General features: G+C 38.7%; 1 protein-coding gene across 1 annotated transcript in view; it reads right to left on the bottom strand.

Annotated features, from left to right (window-relative positions):
- The window catches only part of LOC150097115 (uncharacterized), a 242,470-nt gene that overhangs the window by 111,676 nt on the left and 111,131 nt on the right, over nucleotides 1-19,663 (bottom strand). The window contains exon 8 of the mRNA XM_090407473.1: nucleotides 18,282-18,442. Coding sequence (XP_090263599.1) covers nucleotides 18,282-18,442 — 161 coding nt within the window. The remainder of the gene's footprint in view (nucleotides 1-18,281; nucleotides 18,443-19,663) is intronic.

Raw genomic sequence — 19,663 nt, 5'->3', positions numbered from 1 at the left:
GAAATTTCCCGGAATAACAAAATAAATACGCTATTATTTGCAGATGATCAGGTAATATCACACTCAATCCACCAACTACAACTATCATCATCATCCACACCAACACCATCTACCACCCATCATCACCACTATTATTTTCACAGACAATCACAAACATCCCTGCCCACAACAGGATTCGAACCTGCAGCGTTTTGGCTGGAGAGCAGATATGCTGACCAACCAGCCAACCAGGACGGCAATTTTATTAATAATAAAATAACAGAGCAGATATATACTTTCGGTTATCATCTTCTTTCTTTCCAGGCTTATAGGCCAAGTGGCCCATTCCAGACTCAATTCCATCTTTTTAAGGGTCTTCCTCTGCATCGAGTACCTTTTGGGTGGTACTTTCAGTTATCTTGGATGTGAAATATCATATGAAGGAGAACAAGTAGTGGTCCTTCCCTTAATGCATAACATTAGACATATCCACAAGGAGATGTGTTTTGCATTATAGAAGATACTGAGATAGGAGTGTTGGTAGCTTGCTCCACCTTTGCAAGGAATCGCCTGGTGTTGTACCACCTTACCCCAGTCCTGAAGATACTTTCAGGTGCAAACTTTGTTTGCTCACACTTGGATAAAGGATTAAACTAAATTTATTATATTTTAACCAAGTGAAATATAAACTTTCAACATCTTTCTCTAAATCCAGAGTAATTTATTAAAAAGGTGGCACACCATTTGGCAACTCCTATAGATAGAGATGACCTTGCTAATGCTTCTGGCTGGTATATCCACTTGGGCCTGGCTCCCACTGAAGAGACCTCAATAAAGGTCGAAACTAGTCTGGGTAGTGGCCCTTCCCTTAATGCATAACATTTGCATTATGGGAGATACTGAGATAGGAGTGTTGGTAGCTTGCTCCACCTTCGCAAGGAGTCGCCCTGGTGTTGCATTACCTTACCCCAGTCCTGAAGATACTTTCAGGCACAAACTTTGTTTGCTCACACTTGGATAAAGGATTAAACTAAATTTATTATAGGGCTTTAGTCTTGTGTTGCACGCTGCAATTACTTATATTAGTCCCACTGTTACACCGGATTGTGGTTGTCTCGCTGTTGTAACAAACTTTGTTTGTGTGCTCTGAAGATGCTGGATATAATACCAGCGAAATATTAGCTTATAAGTTAATAAATAGTTATTTTCTTATCAATCTGTTTTCGCATCAATACCATTAAAATCCAATTCAATATATACAGACTAAGAGTTCAGTTAACCAATTAATGGCATTATCTAAGAGTAAATGCAAGTTCCTGAGGAATCCAAGAAAGGGGTGTGTGGGAAGCAGTCATCAATGATATGATGCATAGTCTGCGCCACACCGCACACACATACACAAAAGGATGGCTAGGAAATTCTCCATGAATGTAGTAAGTGGGCTTGTCCTGAATCTGTTTAGCTGGCTGTAGAGGTGTCAAGGTAGATTGAATCCTGGAGGTTTGATAGTTAGGTCTCTAATCAGGTACTTGTTTGAATGATAAATACCATTAATATCATAATTACAATATTAATAATAAAATGATAAGTCTTTTTTTATGTCACGTTTTGAAACTCAGGGGCTACCCTGAGTATCGAGTCTTCAAAATTCGAGTCATCAGAATTCAAGGAGAACTGGCCTACCAGCCCAGAACTCGGATGGGTGGGTTGGGGGCAGAAACCCCCTTTCGAGTCATCAGAATTCAAGGATAACCAGCCTACCAGTCTAGAACTGGTAGGCCGGTTATCCTTGGGTTACTCAGGGGGTTGGGCGCCGTAGGTGCCAGGAGGGCACTCCCCTTTCGAGTCTTCAAAATTTGAGTCATCGGAATTCAAGGAGAACCAGCCTACCGGTCCGGAACTTGGGGGCACCATTGATGCCAGGAGAGCAGAGCCTCCCTTTTGAAGTCTCGACACTCAGAGTATCCTCTGAGTGTCGAGTCTTCAAAATTCGAGTCATCAGAATTCAAGGAGAACCGGCCTACCAGTCTGGAACATATATATATATATATTATATATATCAGGAGTATTGAAAAACTAATAACTGGTATGAGACCAGTCAGAGAGAGAGAGAGAGTCAGGGAAACTAAATTATAAAGGGAGGCATGGTGAGAAAATGAGTGTAAAAGTGACAATGTTATATAAATGTGTTAACGATGGGAATGGAGGGGGGCTGCTGTCCACGCCCAAGACCGGCTAACTTGGCTGTGGCTGAGGAAGATCCTTAAGCTCCTCATGTCAGCGATGGGAATTGAACCTAGGACACTTCTTCCCCAGGCATAATGGTTGCAAGGCACAAACCCAATAGGCTAACCAAGCGGACGTAGGATTAGTGAGACCTGGCTATTGGAATCAGACATACTAACTGGTATCAAGTGTAAAGGGTACAGTATTTTTACAAAGGACAGGAGATGGGGCATACTGCTCACAATATCAGATAACTTGGATCTAGTTAGAATTCAGACTTATGATTGTGGTGCTAATAACAGTATTTCATGTGCCAGTGACTTTGAAACCATCTGGTGTGAGGGCAGATCTAATAAGATCAAATACACAGCAGGGTGTTGTTACAGATCTAGTGGATTGGTTGCTAGAGATGAAGAAATGCATCACCAAATAGAGACAATGGGTACAAAAAAAAAGAGTAATCATAACATCATCATCATCATCATCAAATTCCTGCCATGTACCCTCAAGGGGTGTACAGGATATGACAGTACTACATGAAAAAATTACATCATTACTAACTTCCTATCTACAATTTTCCTCCAAATCAGTCTGTTACTTGTCAAGACTCCAACATTATCAGATCTTATATTTCTATCGTCTAAGGCACTTTGTACCGTATCAATCCACCTATATCTTGGTCTTCCTCTGGGTCGTTTTCCTAATCTTTCCTCTCCCATTCTATTTAAGTGACCATACCATCTGAGATTAGCTCTGCTAACGCATTCCTGGATGCTGACAATGTCAAGTTCTTTCCTAATATCCTCGTTTTTAATATGATATTGCCATTGATGCCATCTGTTCACGCCTATAATCTTTCTCAGGACTCTCATATCTGCGGTCTCTAGTCTTTGGTCAAGTGTTTTACTTCTGACCCAGCTCTCAGATCCATAAGTTAAAATTGGTTTGAACACAGTCTTGTATACAGCTAATTTAGTGTTCCGACTAATTTCTTTCTCATTCCATATGAATTTATTCAATTGACTTCCCACGATACCAGCTTTGCTGATTCTGTTGTCTATTTCTATATTTAGTTTACCATCTTCAGTAAAAATTGTGCCTAAGTAGCTGAAATGTTTTACTTGTTCCACAGGTTCTCCATTCACAACACAGTTGACATTTTCATTGATTCTGCCTATTTTCATTGTCTTTGTCTTTTTATTGCTGACCTTCATACCATATCTATTACAACAGCTATTCAATTTAGTCAGAGAATCTTGCAGACTTGTAGCGGATTTATTTAGAAGTATAACATCATCCGCATAAAGCAAAGAGCTGACATTAACATCTCCAATTTCGATATCATGTTTAATACCACTTTCCTTCATAATGTGATCCATATAGATAATGAATAACAGAGGGGATAATGTACATCCTTGTCTCACACCAGATTTAACATTCAACCATCTTCCTGTACTTCCTTCAATTCTAACTGCTGACTCACAACTCAAATAAAGACTAAGTATTGCTTGATATAATGCCCCATTGACACCATATAACTGCAGCGTATTGAATAGCTTCTCTCTTGGCACCTTGTCATATGCCTTTTCCAAATCGACAAAACTTAAATACAGATCTTTGTTATATTCCCATGCTTTCTCAACTATTTGTCGTAAAGTGAAGATCTGATCCTGACAGCCTCTATTTGGCCTGAATCCAGCTTGTTCTTCACCAAGCTTTTCTTCCACAATTCTTCTCAACCGTTTCTCAAGTATACTTGCATAGATCTTGCCAGGAACACTCAGTAGGGAAATACCTCTGTAATTCTCACATTCAGTTTTATTTCCCTTTTTATATATGGGTACTATGAGAGCTCTACTGCAATCATCGGGAATTCGTCCCTCTGTCCAGGCTTTCTGAACTATGCAGTGCAGCCACTGTAAGACTCTTATACCACCATACTTCAGCATTTCTGGTCGAATATCATCTACTCCTGCTGCCTTTCCACATTTCAAGCCTTTGATAGCTTTTTCTACTTCAAGTATGGATATGTGTTCCTAACTGCATGCCTGGTCAGTGTTTTTTATCACTGTGCTGTCATCACTGCTGGTTTCATTTAGCAGTTTTTCAAAGTAATTACTCCATACTTCAAGGATATCTTTTTCTCCTGTCTTCATTTCAACTTTATCATCTCTAATTCCTTTTACAGCACTCTTTCCTCCATTCCTAAGCTTCTTCAACAACCTCCAGAATATTTTGCCATCTTCTTGATATTTATTTTCTATATTCTTGCCAAAGTCCTCCCATGCATTTTGTTTAGCTAGTTTTACACACTGTTTAGCTTTCTTACATTTGTCTCTGTGTTCTCTAAGAGCACAAGCTGACTTATTTGCCAGGAACTTTTGATATTCTTTCTTCTTTTCCTTCACTGCCTCTTTAACTTCCTGTGTCCACCAGGGAGTTCTGATTTTTTTATCCTTGCACACAACCTCACCACATGCCTCTCTGGCAGAGTCAATCAATGTTTCCTTCAAAGTTTGCCACTGAATCTCCAAGGTTTGATTCCTGTTCTCAAACTGTTTCATTTTCTTTTCAATAATATTTCTGTATTTTAGTCTACAGTTCACATCTGAGAGCTGCTCAACTTTTATTCGCTTTAAAACTTTCTTACATGTTATTCTTTTCAATATGAAATTCAATTTTATCCTGCTCAAGACTAAATAGTGATCACTTCCAATTTCAAATCCTCTGTACACTCTGGTGTCCTGCACCAGGGAGAAAACATCACTATCAACAATAACATAGTCAATGAGACTTTTCTTATTCCTAGCCTCTTCTCTCCATGTGAATTTGTGCACATTTTTATGTTGGAACATGGTGTTAGTAATAACCAGTCCATGTCCTGAGCAGAAATCCAACAGATATTTGCCATTATTATTAGCTTTGCTCTTTTCTCCAAATTTTCCCAAAATATTTTTGTATGTCTCACAATCATTTCCTACTCTATTATTTAGATCCCCAACAAGGACCAACTTTTCCTTTTTCATTGTGTCAGTTGCTTTTTCTAAAGCCTCAAAAAATTCCTCCACTTCTACCTTAGTAGAACCTTCTGTGGGACCATAGGCACAAATAAGTCTCATTGTCCAGTTCCCCATTCTCATATTTGCCCACATTACTCTACTTGAGACTGACTGCCATTCAAGAAGATTAGCCTCGTATTTTCATATCAGGAGACTTTAATTAAAAATCATAACAGGAGACTTTAATTATCCAAGCACTAATTGAGTAGCAGTAAAATCTCATCAGAATAACAAAACCGAATTTATTGAGCTGTTGCAAGACAACTTCCTCAAGCAGCATGTGACAGAAGGAACTCGAGGTTAAAGAGTGTTAGATTTGAGTATAATGTCAGAAGATGTTTCAGTTAAACACATAACTGTTCTGCCTCCAGCTGGTGAAAGTGATCATGTGGTTAAGTTTATGAATGTTCCATTCAGAAAAGGTTACGTGATGAACTACAAAGCAGGAAATTACAATTAAACTAAGGAGTATACTGAGTTCAGTGCAATGGGATTGGTTGCTGGATGGGAAGAATATCAACAGTGCATTGGAAGCATTTAAAAAATACTTAAATGATGCAACATCGGAATATGTCCCGAGAATTCTAAGAATAAATAGGAGTGAAATGGATGTGTAATCTTATTAAGCAACAGATTTGTAAGAAAAAGATCATGTGCATAAGGATGATGTCTGTTATGAAAATTATAAGCAGCAAACCAGAAGAGTTGCAACTGTTGTACAGAAAATTTGAGTATGAAAGGAAACTGGCTCTGCAAATAAAAGACAACTCAGAAGAATTCTATCGATATTCTGAAAATAAAAGAAAGAATGAACAACAAAGAATAACTGTACTGAAATTGCAGATGGTGTGAGGGTAAAAGATGCAGAAAAGGTTATTCAACAAATGAGTGCCAATTTTGCTAAAAAGCTAAAACTTAACAAAAACGAGCACTAACCAATATTTCAAAAATTATCACCACCACTCCTGAGATGCCGATTGGTTGATAGTTGGATACATCGGTGTTTGCATCAACCTTGTGTAGCATTGAGTTCACTGCCACCTCTTCACTGGATAAGGAAATTCAAGTGTATGAAGAGGAGGTATTAGTGATACTGCATACGCTGAATAATAATTCAGCATTGGGGCTGATTAGATATCAGCATGGGAGCTAAAAGAGTGTTCAGCTGAACTGGCTATTCCTTTGACCAGGCCATACAATTTCAGTCTCAGAACAATGAAGGTTCTGCAGGAGTGGAAAAAATGCATGGTAATCCCATTGCACAAGTGTGATGCAAAGACTGATGTATCCAACTATCAACCAATCAGCATCTCAGGAGTGGTGGTGATAATTTTGGAAATACTGGTTAGTGCTCGCATTCAGAAATTGGTTGACAGTGAATCTCTATTTTGCAATGAACAACATGGATTTACTAAGGGAAGATAATGTTTTAGCAACTTACTCACATTCTATAATAATGTTACCAGTAAACTAGACAAGATGAAATGGATACACGATACTGTTGGATTTTGCTATTAACAGAATACAGCATAGAAGACTGTTGCATAAATTGGAGAATATGAGTTTCGATTATAAAATATTAACATGGATAAGAGGATGCTGATTGACAGATATCAAAAATTGGTATATGGGGGATGTGAGTCTTCAAGATTTAATACCTATGTGTTTCAAGAACTATCTTCATCCCGAAGAAAGAAACTTTAAGCAGTGCAGCTTTTGTCCCTTCAGAAGGCTGTGCCGAGAATATATATCTTCTTTCTTCTCTTCTTTCTGATTCCCAACGCCACCTTAAGCCTCTGTATATGGCATCGCTGGACCTCCAAAAGGCCTTTGATAGCATCTCCCTTCCTGCTCTCCTTCGAGCGCTGTCTATTGCTGGATGTCCAGAACCCTTTCTTTCCTATGTTATGGAGCTATACTTGGGTAGCTCCATCACTACAGGTACCGTGCAACTTCTATTCCCGCAGTGCAGGGTGTTCACCAGGGTGATCCTCTATCTCCTCTTTTCTTTAACTGTGTCATAGATGAATTTCTTCACTCTCTTCCTAGCCATACACGCTACTTTCTAGGCGCTTCTTTCTTTAATGCTATGGCATTTGCAGACAATCTTATTCTCATAGCCTCAACTAAGATAGGCTTGCAGGAACTCCTTGACCGGGAGGTTGACTTCTTCTCTATCCGAGGCCTTTCTATTAATGTAGAGAAGTCCTGATCTTTAGCTCTTGTACCCTCTGGTCATGAGAAGAAGCTTAAGGTCAAGATTATACAGTTTTCCTTGCATGGGAGGTATTTGCATGCTTTGACCATCCTGGACGAGTGGATATACCTCAGTGTCATGTTCACCCCAAAGGGAAGGTCTTCTGTCCCTTCTATCCTACAAGCTGGGATCGCTTCTCTGAGGAAAGCTCCTCTTAAACCCGAGCAAAGACTGTTTCTCCTTTCTCACTATCTCCTACCTCTCTTTTACCACAAGTTGGTGCTTGGTAGGACATATATCTCGGTACTGTCCGGATGGACAGGGCTATCCGTTCAGCCGTGAGATCATGGCTCCGACTGCCACCTGACATCCCTATTGCATATTTCCACGCAAGGGTGAGAGATGGTGGACTTGGGGGTTCCATCACTTAGATGGCTGATCCCATGCCTGCGGCTGTCAAGAATCGCGAAGTTAGAACTATCTTCTTCCCCTATCTGCAGAGAGGCTTTAGGCAGATTAAAGGATGGTCCTATTATCAGGGTACCTTAATCGAGTCAGCACCCACAGAACACAGGAGGTGGGCATCTCTGTTGCATTGTTCTGTAGATGGTGCTCCTTTAAAAGAGTCATATCTGGTGCCTCCTCAACATGATTGGGTAAGGGATGGCGCCAGACTCCTCCCTGGGTTTGAGTATATTAACCTTATCAGGACGAGGATCAATGCCCTGCCTACTCGAGCCCACACAGCTCGCTGAGGTAGTGACGACTCAAACTGTAGAGCTGGCTGCCACTACAGTGAGACACTGTCTCATATAGCCCAATGTTGCTTCTGCACCCATGGGGGTCCACGTGCGGAGTCATGGTGCCATGGTCTCCATTCTGAACAACCGCTTTAAGAACAAAGTTTGGGAGACTGCGGTGGAACCACATTATAGGACCTCTGCAGGTTTGCGTAAGCCAGACTTAATGATTAAAAGAGATGGTGACATTTGGGTAGTTGATACCCAGGTGGTAGGAACAGGGCACCCACTAGCCTATAGCCATAATAATAAAGTAAATTATTATAAAAATAACCCAGATCTAGTTAGTAAGATACGGGAGGAGCATGGGGCAACTCCGAGGTTTACCAGCACCACCAGCTCTTTACATGGCGTATGGAGCGCAGATAGTTATAAGGACTTAAACCAGCTTGGGCTTATGCAAAAGGATATAAAAGTTCTTTCCTTGAGGGCCCTACAGGGCAAACTGGTGGCATCAGAGAATGACTACAATGATAACTAGAACAAGCATGGGGTAAAACACTTGTAAAGGATTAGGCCTATATCAAGTCTGGACGTGATGTAAGGGTAGTACTGTCCATAACCAGTACAAAGATTAAAAAAAAAAAAAAAAACAGTGGTGTACCACACGGATCAGTCCTTGGTCCACTGTTATTCAATCTGTACATTAATGATATTGGAAAGGATTAGATATGCAACACACAGCTATTTGCTGATGATGCAAAGATAGGTAGGGTAATCAAGAGTGCTGCTGATATGCAGTATTTGCAGAATAATTTGAATAGGCCGGAATTGTGGGCATGAAAAAATAGATGTCAGTTCAATGTAAGTAAATGAAAAGTCATGCATTTTTGCCGTGATTAGATTTCCAATGTCATATTATATTGGTGGGATTATGCTAGAAGAGAAGTGATTAGGCTAGGGATCTTGAAGTGTTATTAGACAGAAAGTAGAAGTTCAGGGAGTCATGTAGCTAAGATTGCAAATACAACTCAAAAGATAATTGCAATTATGAAACAAACTTTCATGTGTAAAGATAAGGATATCATTTTGCTTCTTTACAAGGCCCTGATGAGACCTCATTTGGACTATTGTGCACAGGTTCTGGTCTTCTGGTTTCCATTGTGATTCTTATACAGTGGAGAGAGAGGGCAAAGTAGAGTGTTAAAAATGATATCAGGATTGTGGAATACTGATTATGAAGACAGATTGAGAATTTGTAGACTGCAGACACTAGCAAACAGGAGAAAGAGTGGTGATATGATTGAGACTTACAAACTTCTGAAAGGATTATACAGGATTTCAATTGATGGTAATTTTCATTTTATGGAGTCTGAGGAAAGGACAAGAGGGCATCTTTGAAAGCTGAAAATGAATGTCATTGAGAATGGGGGGGTAAGGGCTGGATTTTTCTCTCAGAGGGTGGTGCATGATTGGAATGGATTGCCACTGTGCGTGCAAGTAGTGTGAATGAATTCAAGAATAAGTATAATAGCTGGTACATGTAGTATGTGTGGCCTCCCTCAATGACTCTCTGAAGGCCTTCTCCACAAGTCCTGGGGATCATTATCTGGTACTTCCACTAGCCATATGGGAGATCTAGAGGGAAGGCGGTAGAGATATATCTTGATGTATAAGAAGATAAATGTCATTTCTGATTTTCTTTGATGGTAACTTCTATTCCTAAGAATGAGGGAGTGATGTGGGAAGGAAGAGGTAACTAGAAGAGGAGTAGATCTTAAGGTACTGTGCTGATTAATTTTAATGGTATAGATGAGAACACAGACTGATAAGAAAATAAATACTTATTGCTGATATTCTATCCAGCATCTTCAGAGCACAAATATAGTTTGTCACAGTATATGAGACAACCACAGAGGATCAATTGGAAAAAAAACAAACGTGCTGCATAGAAGCTTTTATAAGTCAGAGAGGTTGTTCCTGGAATCAACAGAAACCTTGAAACATACTCCAAACCTCAACAAGTATGGCTGTATAAATTGCGAAAGATTTGCGAGACAGTCATCTTATGACCAAATTAATACCTGCTTTCTCTGTTTTTTTTCCAATTGATTTCCCCCCCCCAATATAGATGCTACCTAATTAGGACTTTAGTCTTTGTGTTTTAAGTTACAATTGTTCAAACTAATCCTATTGTTATACCAGGTTGTGGTTGTCTTGCATGCTGTGACAAACTGTATTTGTGCTCTGAAGATGCTGGATAGAATACTAGCGAAACATCAATAAGTTAATAAATAGTTATTTTATCAGTCTGTGTTCTCATCTATACCATTAAAATTAATCAACATGTACGACGGACACATAAGCCTTCCCACACATTTGAGGATACTTCATGGAGATGATGTCGTACGCAAGACGTGGAAGTTGAAATTGGAGTGCCAACTGAACAGGTTGGTCTTCTTAGAAGGGTGCCTGGACACCAATTTAATACCGGACTATGAAAAATCAAGAACAAGTTTTATTTGGCCAAAGCCCAGCACGTTTACAAATGAGCGAGTTTAGCACTATTATGGGAACAGATAAACGCTACTTGCCTGGAGCTATCTAAAATAAATTCATTCATCAATGCTCTACATGACAAACTAATTAATATTTTAAACCCAGAACTGTGGGATATCCTCGACAGGATATCCCATCGTCTCCGATGATCCACATGGGCGAAACAGCTCGTCCCATCAACCCTCTCCCCGGCCCCCTTTTCTCATAAACCCTTTCCCTTCCTCTAAAAAACATTTTCTATTTTCAGCCCCCTTTTTCATCTTTTTCCCACCCTACAAAAAAAGCGCTCCGTCCACACTTAAAAATAATATATGTATATATTGTGTAAAAAAAAACGAGTTTTTTTCAAATTAATTCTCATTCTATTAATTTATATTCTCATTAATTCTAATTCTCACATTGCCTAAGCCCACCCCTGCTCCCCCTTTCAACACCATAACAACAGAAGTATGCACACCGCAGAAAGAAGACAGGCAACAACATGCAAGAAAAGATATGTGCGAATTTTCTTCTATTATGCTACGTATATTTATCTCTAAAATACATCCGCAATGCCCTAAGAATTCTTGAGTAAAAAGCCAATGACATTAAAAGGGGCACTATTAAACAAAAGCAGGCAAAATAGCCATAAAAATAATAACTTTCTTATATATTCTTCTTTTCAATAAGATATTCAATGAAATTCAATTTTATCCTGATCAAGAATAAAAGGTGATCACTTCCAATTTCAAATCCTCTGTACACTGTAGTGTCCTGAACAAGTGATAAAACATCACTATCAATAATAACATAGTAAGACTTTTCTTATTGCTTGCCTCTTCTCTCCATGTGAATTTGTGCACATTTTTATGTTGAAACATGGTGTTAGTAATAAGCAGTCCATGTCCTGAGCAGAAATCCAACAGGTATTTGCCATTATTATTAGCTTTGCTCTTTTCTCCAATTTTCCCCAAAATATTTTTGTATGTCTGACAATCTGCTATTTAGATCCCCAACAAAGACCAACCTTTCCTTATTCATTGTGTCAGCTGCTTTCTGTAAAGCCTCGAAAAATTTCTCCACTTCTACATAAGCATAAATGTCTCATTGTCCAGTTCCTCATTCTGATATTTGCCCTCACGCTACTTATATTGATATTTCCTGCCATTCAAGATGATTAGCCTTGTATTTTGTGTTGAATACTATAACTACTCTTTTTTTTCCTTGATTTTCATTGCCTGAATGTAACATTTTGCATTTATTGCTCAGAAAGATCACCAGTTTTTGTCTTTTTTGTTTCGGTTACCCCTATTATGTCGATCTCGTACTCACCCAATTCTTCAGCTTGCTCCATTTCTTTGCCATTCAGGCTTCTTATGTTCATAGTACCGATCTTGAACTCTGGTGATGTTGAGTTGTGGTGTGTTTCAGGATTTGTTCCAGTAACTGACTTTTTGCTGTTCGCCCTGTTTCCCTGGTGAAAACAATTGGGCCCTTGTTTAACCAGGTAATACTCCAGCATGAAATTCTATCATGCTGTACCATCATTTTATATTGTGGTTTAAGCCAATAAGAATACAACTTGGTCGGCTAAATCCCAAATTGCCAGCCCATCATTGTTTGTTCAGTATCCAGGTAGATACCTAACAGGGTGCACCACGAAAAGGTGAGCAGTGGACATTAGGTCAGAAGCCCTAATGTCCACTGGTTGGTTGTTTACATTCCTTTAAAGGCTATGTGGAGGTCTCCTCTCAGTTATACAGTTTTGACTCTTAAGCACCCCAAGAAGGCAGGTTAAATAGACAACAGAATAAGCAAAGCTGGTATGGTGGGTAGCCAGCCGAATTTATTTATTTCGAATGAGAAAGAAATTAGCCAAAACACTAACTAGCAGCATACAAGACCATGTTCAAACTAGTTTTAAGTTATGGATCTGAGAAGCAGGTTAGAAATAAAGCATCTTGATCAATGAGTAGGGATCGCAGATATGAGGGTTCTGAGAAAAATTAGGTGAGCGAACTGATGGCATCGATGGCAGAACCATATTAAAAATGAAGATATCGGAAAAGAACTTGACATTATTTGCATTCAAGAATGTGTCAGCAGAGCTAATCTAAGGTGGTATAGGCACTTAAATAGAATGGTGAGGAAAGGTTAGCAAAACATGCCAAGATGACAGGCAAGAGCCGAGAGGAAGACCAAGGTCTAGGTGGATTCATTCATTTAGAACTGCCTTAGAAGAATGAAATGACAATATAGGAGTGCTTACAAGTAATAGACTAATCTGGAGGAAAACTGTGGATAGGAGGTTAATAATAATGTAAACTTAATCATGTAGTGCTGTAACAGTAAACTGAACACTTCTTGGGATTATATATTTGGGAAATCGATGATGATTTTCATAGAGGTCTTGAAAGATATTTTGCCAAATAATAAGTAGGAATGCTTTGAAATCAATTAGTAGACCTAATGGATAACCAGGTTTGTGCACTTTTAGAAGGGCATAAATACGATGAGCATGATGAATCCATAACTTTTCGATAGTATTAGCATCTAAAGAATATTCTTGATCTAATAATTTGTTTAATTGACTTTTTTGTTGGATCTCTATTGATTATACTATAAGTAGATCTATCTTACAATAAAACATTAAGTAAGAACTTGTAATTCAGGTAACGAAATATTCTAAGAAAGAGGTTTAGCTTTACACAATATATATGCAATCTTAAACCTTAGCTTGTTAACATCATCTTTACATAATTCCCTAATGCCTTTTTCTACACTTATCATAAAGTCTAAATGAGGCAAACAATTAGGTGTAAACTACAAACTCTGAATCTTTTGAAAATACGCTTAATTCTCCACTGTTAAATCGATGGTTTAGTTAAAATTAGACCCATTTGTCATGGACAGAACTGGGTGGTTGCTGAATGAACAGATGGATTCAAATTTACAAATCAACTTCTGTTTATAGTCTAAGTAAGCACATCTGGCTGAGGAATGAGAAATTCTATAAATTAAGTCAATGTTCGGGACTAAGATTATTCTTTAGTAGAGTTTCAAGTTCAGAGATTTTAGTGTTACTCGAAAAGAAGAGATTCTTAACATAATGTATCCTTTTTAACAATAGTGCCTTGCTAATTAAAAATTTGGTAAATTTTATGGAGTAAGATTTTATGGCTGCCTTCATTTTGATAAAATTGGGAATCAAATCAGCATTATAATATCATTTTAGAAACACAGGTTGATTATGCAGGCATGACTTCTTTAAATGTAGCTTACAAAAATTTCTGATAGACTTCCGATAAGAATCACCATACTAAATGTTTAATAGAGAAATGCATGTTAGAATAATATATATGCTAATATAAATATGAGTAATAAATTCTATTTAGTTTTCTCTTACATGAGTGAAGCCATTATTTAAAACATTATGCCTATCTATATAGTCTGCTATATCTATCGAAGCTGTATTCTACAGAACCTGTTGTGTAGAGGCTTAAGTGCTGTGAGGACATTATGTTGGAGGTTTAATGGATTTTTTACAACACACAAAAAGAATTAAAATAGAATTTAATACTTCCTATACTTCGTCCTAGTCACTAGGACATCTACGGAGATTACAAAAACAATTAATGTAACATGCACACAAAAACTTACAATACTAAGCCCAACCACGTAGGTGACACTAAAGTCCTATCTAGGTGGAGCGCCCTCTAAGGGCGGTAGTAGGTGACCTGGAATGTAAGGTGGGACCTTTGGTGATGAGTGTTTCCCAAATCAAAGGAAGCTTAATGCAGCCGTATTTGTTAAGATTTGGTTGGTTTCTGAGAGCTGCTGCTTCTAAGAAAAGTCTCTCTTTCTTGAATTTGCTGTGGTGGAGCATGGTGGTTTTTCTTCCATGATACTCTGTGGGTGGTGTCCAAAACATGGTCAGCCAAGCCTGAATGGCCATAGTTGTGTTTAACGATGTACGACTTGTGTTCCTCCAGGCGGATGGATGCTGATCTGCCTGTCTGTCCAAAGTACGCAAGCTTACAGGAACAGGGTACTTTGTAAACTCCAGGCAGAGAGAGAGGAGGGAGCTGATCTTTCGTAGAACGGATAAGGGTAGCAAGCTTGCGTTAGGTCTTATATGCTGTGTGTAGGTTATACTTTTTTAGTATCTTGGCTATTTTTTCCGAAGTGCCACGGATGTAGGGTATGGTGATGGCATTTTTAAAATCTTGTTGACGAGAGAGACGGGGAATGGGGGAGGAATTGATTATTTTTTTGATACTGTGTTCGCTGTAGCCATTGGAGAGGAAAGTTCTGTGTATGTGGTTAAGCTCAGTAGTGAGGGCGGTTCCACTGGAACAAAGATTGTGGGCTCTCTTGGTAAGAGTTTTAATGATGCCATATTGTTGTGAGGGATGGTGGTGGGAGAGTTTGTGAATGTATTTGCCTGTGTGTGTGGGTTTTCTGTATACAGTGAAGGCAAGTGTATCATTAGGCATGCGCGTGACTAAGGTGTCTAGGAAGGGTAAACAACTGTTCTTTTCCTTTTCCATAGTAAACTGGATTCTTGGCTATTGAGATGACCGAGGAAGGAATCTAACGTGTCTGGGCCATGAGGCCAAATAGAGAACACATCATCTACATATCTTAGCCAGATAGAAGGTTTGAGTGGGGCTGATTCCATGGCTCGTTTTTCGAAATCTTCCATATAGAAATTGGCAAGGGGGGGGGTGAGAGGGGGAACCCATGGCGGTTCCCTCTATCTGCTTGTAGATTTTGTTATTCCAAGAGAAATACCCAGAGTTGATGGCAAAGGAAAAGAGATATAAGATGTCAGAGGGAAAAACGTTTTCTAAGAGAGATAAAGTGTCAGTTAAGGGAATATTGGTAAACAAAGAGGAGATATCAAAGCTTACTAATATGTCTGTATTATTCAAGGTTAAATTTTCTGTGAGGGCTTTAAAGTGGGTCGAGTTTTTTATATAGGAAGCTGAATTTACGGTGAGGGGGGATGCCGGGGATGCCATCAGCGCCCTTTGCCTCGGCCATAAGTCGCCCCGAAAGAAGTGCCATTGCTCGATGCAATGGTTAACGTCGAACGGGGGATCGGTCGCTTACCGTCAGAGGTAGCCAACAACATCAGACTCGACGTAGCCAACATCCTCGCTCACTCTTCACTTCCAAAAACTAACTTATCTTATGCCCAACGCATGGCTCTCCAGAAACTACGCAAAGAAAAAAGTATCGTCATCACCAGAGCGGATAAGGGTAATGCCACAGTTGTTCTTAATACCAGCGAATACAATCATAAAATGAACATTATCCTCCGCGATCGTGCTACCTACATCCCGCTAGAACAAGACCCCACAAAAACACAAGTTAAGAAATTAAAAATCTTACTTAAAAAAATAACCTCCTGGCCCCCTGACGTCACGAAAAAACTTAAACCTTTCCGCTCCTGTCCCCCCCCGAATATACGGTTTACCAAAAATCTACAAACCCAATTCCCCAATCAGGCATATAGTAGATGCCACCAATGCACCTTGTTACAGATTGTCTAAACAGCTGGCCAACTCTCTGTCCCCCCTCACCGGAAATTCAGCTTCCTATATAAAAAACTCGACCCACTTTAAAGCCCTCACAGAAAATTTAACCTTGAATAATACAGACATATTAGTAAGCTTTGATATCTCCTCCTTGTTTACCAATATTCCCTTAACTGACACTTTATCTCTCTTAGAAAACGTTTTTCCCTCTGACATCTTAGATCTCTTTTCCTTTGCCATCAACTCTGGGTATTTCTCTTGGAATAACAAAATCTACAAGCAGATAGAGGGAACCGCCATGGGTTCCCCCTCTCACCCCCCCTTGCCAATTTCTATATGGAAGATTTCGAAAAACGAGCCATAGAATCAGCCCCACTCAAATCTTCTATCTGGCTAAGATATGTAGATGATGTGTTCTCTATTTGGCCTCATGGCCCAGACACGTTAGATTCCTTCCTCGGTCATCTCAATAGCCAAGAATCCAGTTTACTATGGAAAAGGAAAAGAACAATTGTTTACCCTTCCTAGACACCTTAGTCATGCGCATGCCTAATGATACACTTGCCTTCACTGTATACAGAAAACCCACACACACAGGCAGATACATTCACAAACTCTCCCACCACCACCCCTCACAACAATATGGCATCATTAAAACCCTTACCAAGAGAGCCCACAATCTTTGTTCCAGTGGAACCGCCCTCACTACTGAGCTTAACCACATACACAGAACTTTCCTCTCCAATGGCTACAGCGAACACAGTATCAAAAAAATAATTAATTCCTCCCCCATTCCCCATCCCTCTCGTCAACAAGATTTTAAAAATGCCATCACCATACCCTACATCCGTGGCACTTCGGAAAAAATAGCCAAGATACTAAAAAAGTATAACCTACACACAGCATATAAGACCTAACGCAAGCTTGCTACCCTTATCCGTTCTACAAAAGATCAGCTCCCTCCTCTCTCTCTGCCTGGAGTTTACAAAGTACCCTGTTCCTGTAAGCTTGCGTACTTTGGACAGACAGGCAGATCAGCATCCATCCGCCTGGAGGAACACAAGTCGTACATCGTTAAACACAACTATGGCCATTCAGGCTTGGCTGACCATGTTTTGGATACCACCCACAGAGTATCATGGAAGAAAACCACCATGCTCCACCATGCTCCACCACAGCAAATTCAAGAAAGAGAGACTTTTCTTAGAAGCAGCAGTAGCTCTCAGAAACCAACCAAATCTTAACAAATATGGCTGCATTAAGCTTCCTTAGATTTGGGAAACACTCATCACCAAAGGTCCCACCTTACATTCCAGGCCACCTACTACCGCCCTTAGAGGGCGCTCCACCTAGATAGGACTTTAGTGTCACCCACGTGGTTGGGCTTAGTATTGTAAGTTTTTGTGTGCATGTTACATTAATTGTTTTTGTAATCCCCGTAGATGTCCTAGTGACTAGGACGAAATATAGGAAGTATTAAATTCTATTTTAATTCTTTTTGAGTGTTGTAAAAAATCCATTAAACCTCCAACATAATGTCTACAGAACCTGGTTTGTCTGTCTTGCAAGATGAAAATGCCTAAATTTCTGGGAGGAGAAACCTTACCATTGCCATATGAGACTGGCTAACTCACCTTTCAGCTGAAAGTCCTAATAAAGGTTCTTTACACTCCAGGAATTTAAACACTGGTCTTTTCAACTAAAGGATTAACATCAACTGAGCTATAGAGGTTCATGCGAAACTAGTCAATTTAACAAAATTAATACTATTTATGTGGATTTAGCTTATTATTCAAAAAACAAACTGAGAATGAAGTGTTTATTATGACACAATCAAAAAATACATACAATATAAAGAAAAATTCTAAAAAATTTGTTTTGACAAAACAGCATAACCATCAAAAGATAATTAAAGTAAAAAATTAAAATAATTAAAAGAGGAAATGATATTATTTTTATTAGAATTTGAGATTCTAAAACTGTATTCCAAAATACTTACTCGAATTTGTTCCAAAATACTTCTGATTTGTGGTTCAAAGCCCATGTCTAGCATACGATCAGCTTCGTCTAACACAAGATATGTACAACGATGAAGATTCACGACACCACTAGACAAGAAGTCTAAAAGACGACCAGGAGTTGCTATGCAAATTTCAACACCTATAGATGGTAAAAAGAAAAAATATATAGAATAGTGAAAAATTTGCAATGAAAATGCTTCCTTAGCAAATAATATATTTTTTCATGTGATACCTACTCACAAAATGTTGCAAAACTATCATAATCGTATATTTGTGCCATGGGCTGGATAAAAGTTAGTTAATCTGGAAATCATGCTCTAGTCCAAACAAAGAAATTTTTCAAGCCACTTTCAGGTTAGTAATAAACTGGGCGATGATCTCACATTGGGTGATGAAGTTCAGAAACCACCTAAAATTTAATTTGATGCCAAAAGCTTGTGTCTTTAGTTATTATATTCTTACTCAAAAATGTTGTTACAATAGCTACACAATTTTGGAAAGGAATATAGTTAAATGAATATAGTTAGCTGATAGTTAAACAAAGTTCAACTGGCTTGCAGTATTTTATTACACATGTTTTTTAGAACTTAGCTAAATAACTTAAAGTTAACAGACTGCATCTGCCCTCCCCCCCAAGTTTTCTACAGTGCTACAATAAAAACAAAATACCAACATACCCTACCAATACAGGATGGCACTAAGCTGGTATTCACATTTGATTGCCACAAGTGGGTAATAAATCCAAGTACTGCATTTACACACAGATGAAAATCTCACCACTGATAAGATTTATTGGTGGCAAGATTTTCATACCATCAATTCTGATATTTCCTTAAACTTCTGGCTCATCTTCTATCTTTTAACCATTTTTAGAGTACAATTGTGTCTTTCTACATCACACAATGTCTTCTGGGAATGATGCAGACAGGTAATCTTCATTCACTTTTTTTCTCACATATTGTCTTCACATATTCATCTTTTTTTTTCAAGAGCATAATACAATTACAATTTCAATTAACAATATAATGTGATAACATAATTTATACATGACTTTCCATAAGTAATATAGGCTTTTACTTAGATTCTAAGGAAACTAACAATTCAAAAAAGAACTGATTAGTTAGTCGTTAATCACAGGCAATAATATGAACTCTTTAGAGATTTTCTTTTAAACAGAAAAATAAAGTCAAAGGATGAGTCTCAGTAGGTCACAGTATGGTGATTACTCTTTTAAACATGACATACACACATATCAGTATCCAGGTTGTAATAGATGATTTGGTGGCTGCATGCCACATCTGAATGGTGCAGCGTAAGAAGCAGTGGCCACATTATCTGAATGGCTGGCTGATCACTGGAG

Source organism: Typopeltis vanoorti, chromosome 17, assembly GCF_054136105.1.
Source record: "Typopeltis vanoorti isolate ZY-2024b chromosome 17, IOZ_Tvanoo_1.0, whole genome shotgun sequence".
NCBI classification, from domain to species: Eukaryota; Metazoa; Arthropoda; class Arachnida; order Uropygi; family Thelyphonidae; genus Typopeltis; species Typopeltis vanoorti.
Note: the sequence above shows the minus strand (reverse complement) of the source record. Positions and strands in the feature narration are given on the sequence as shown.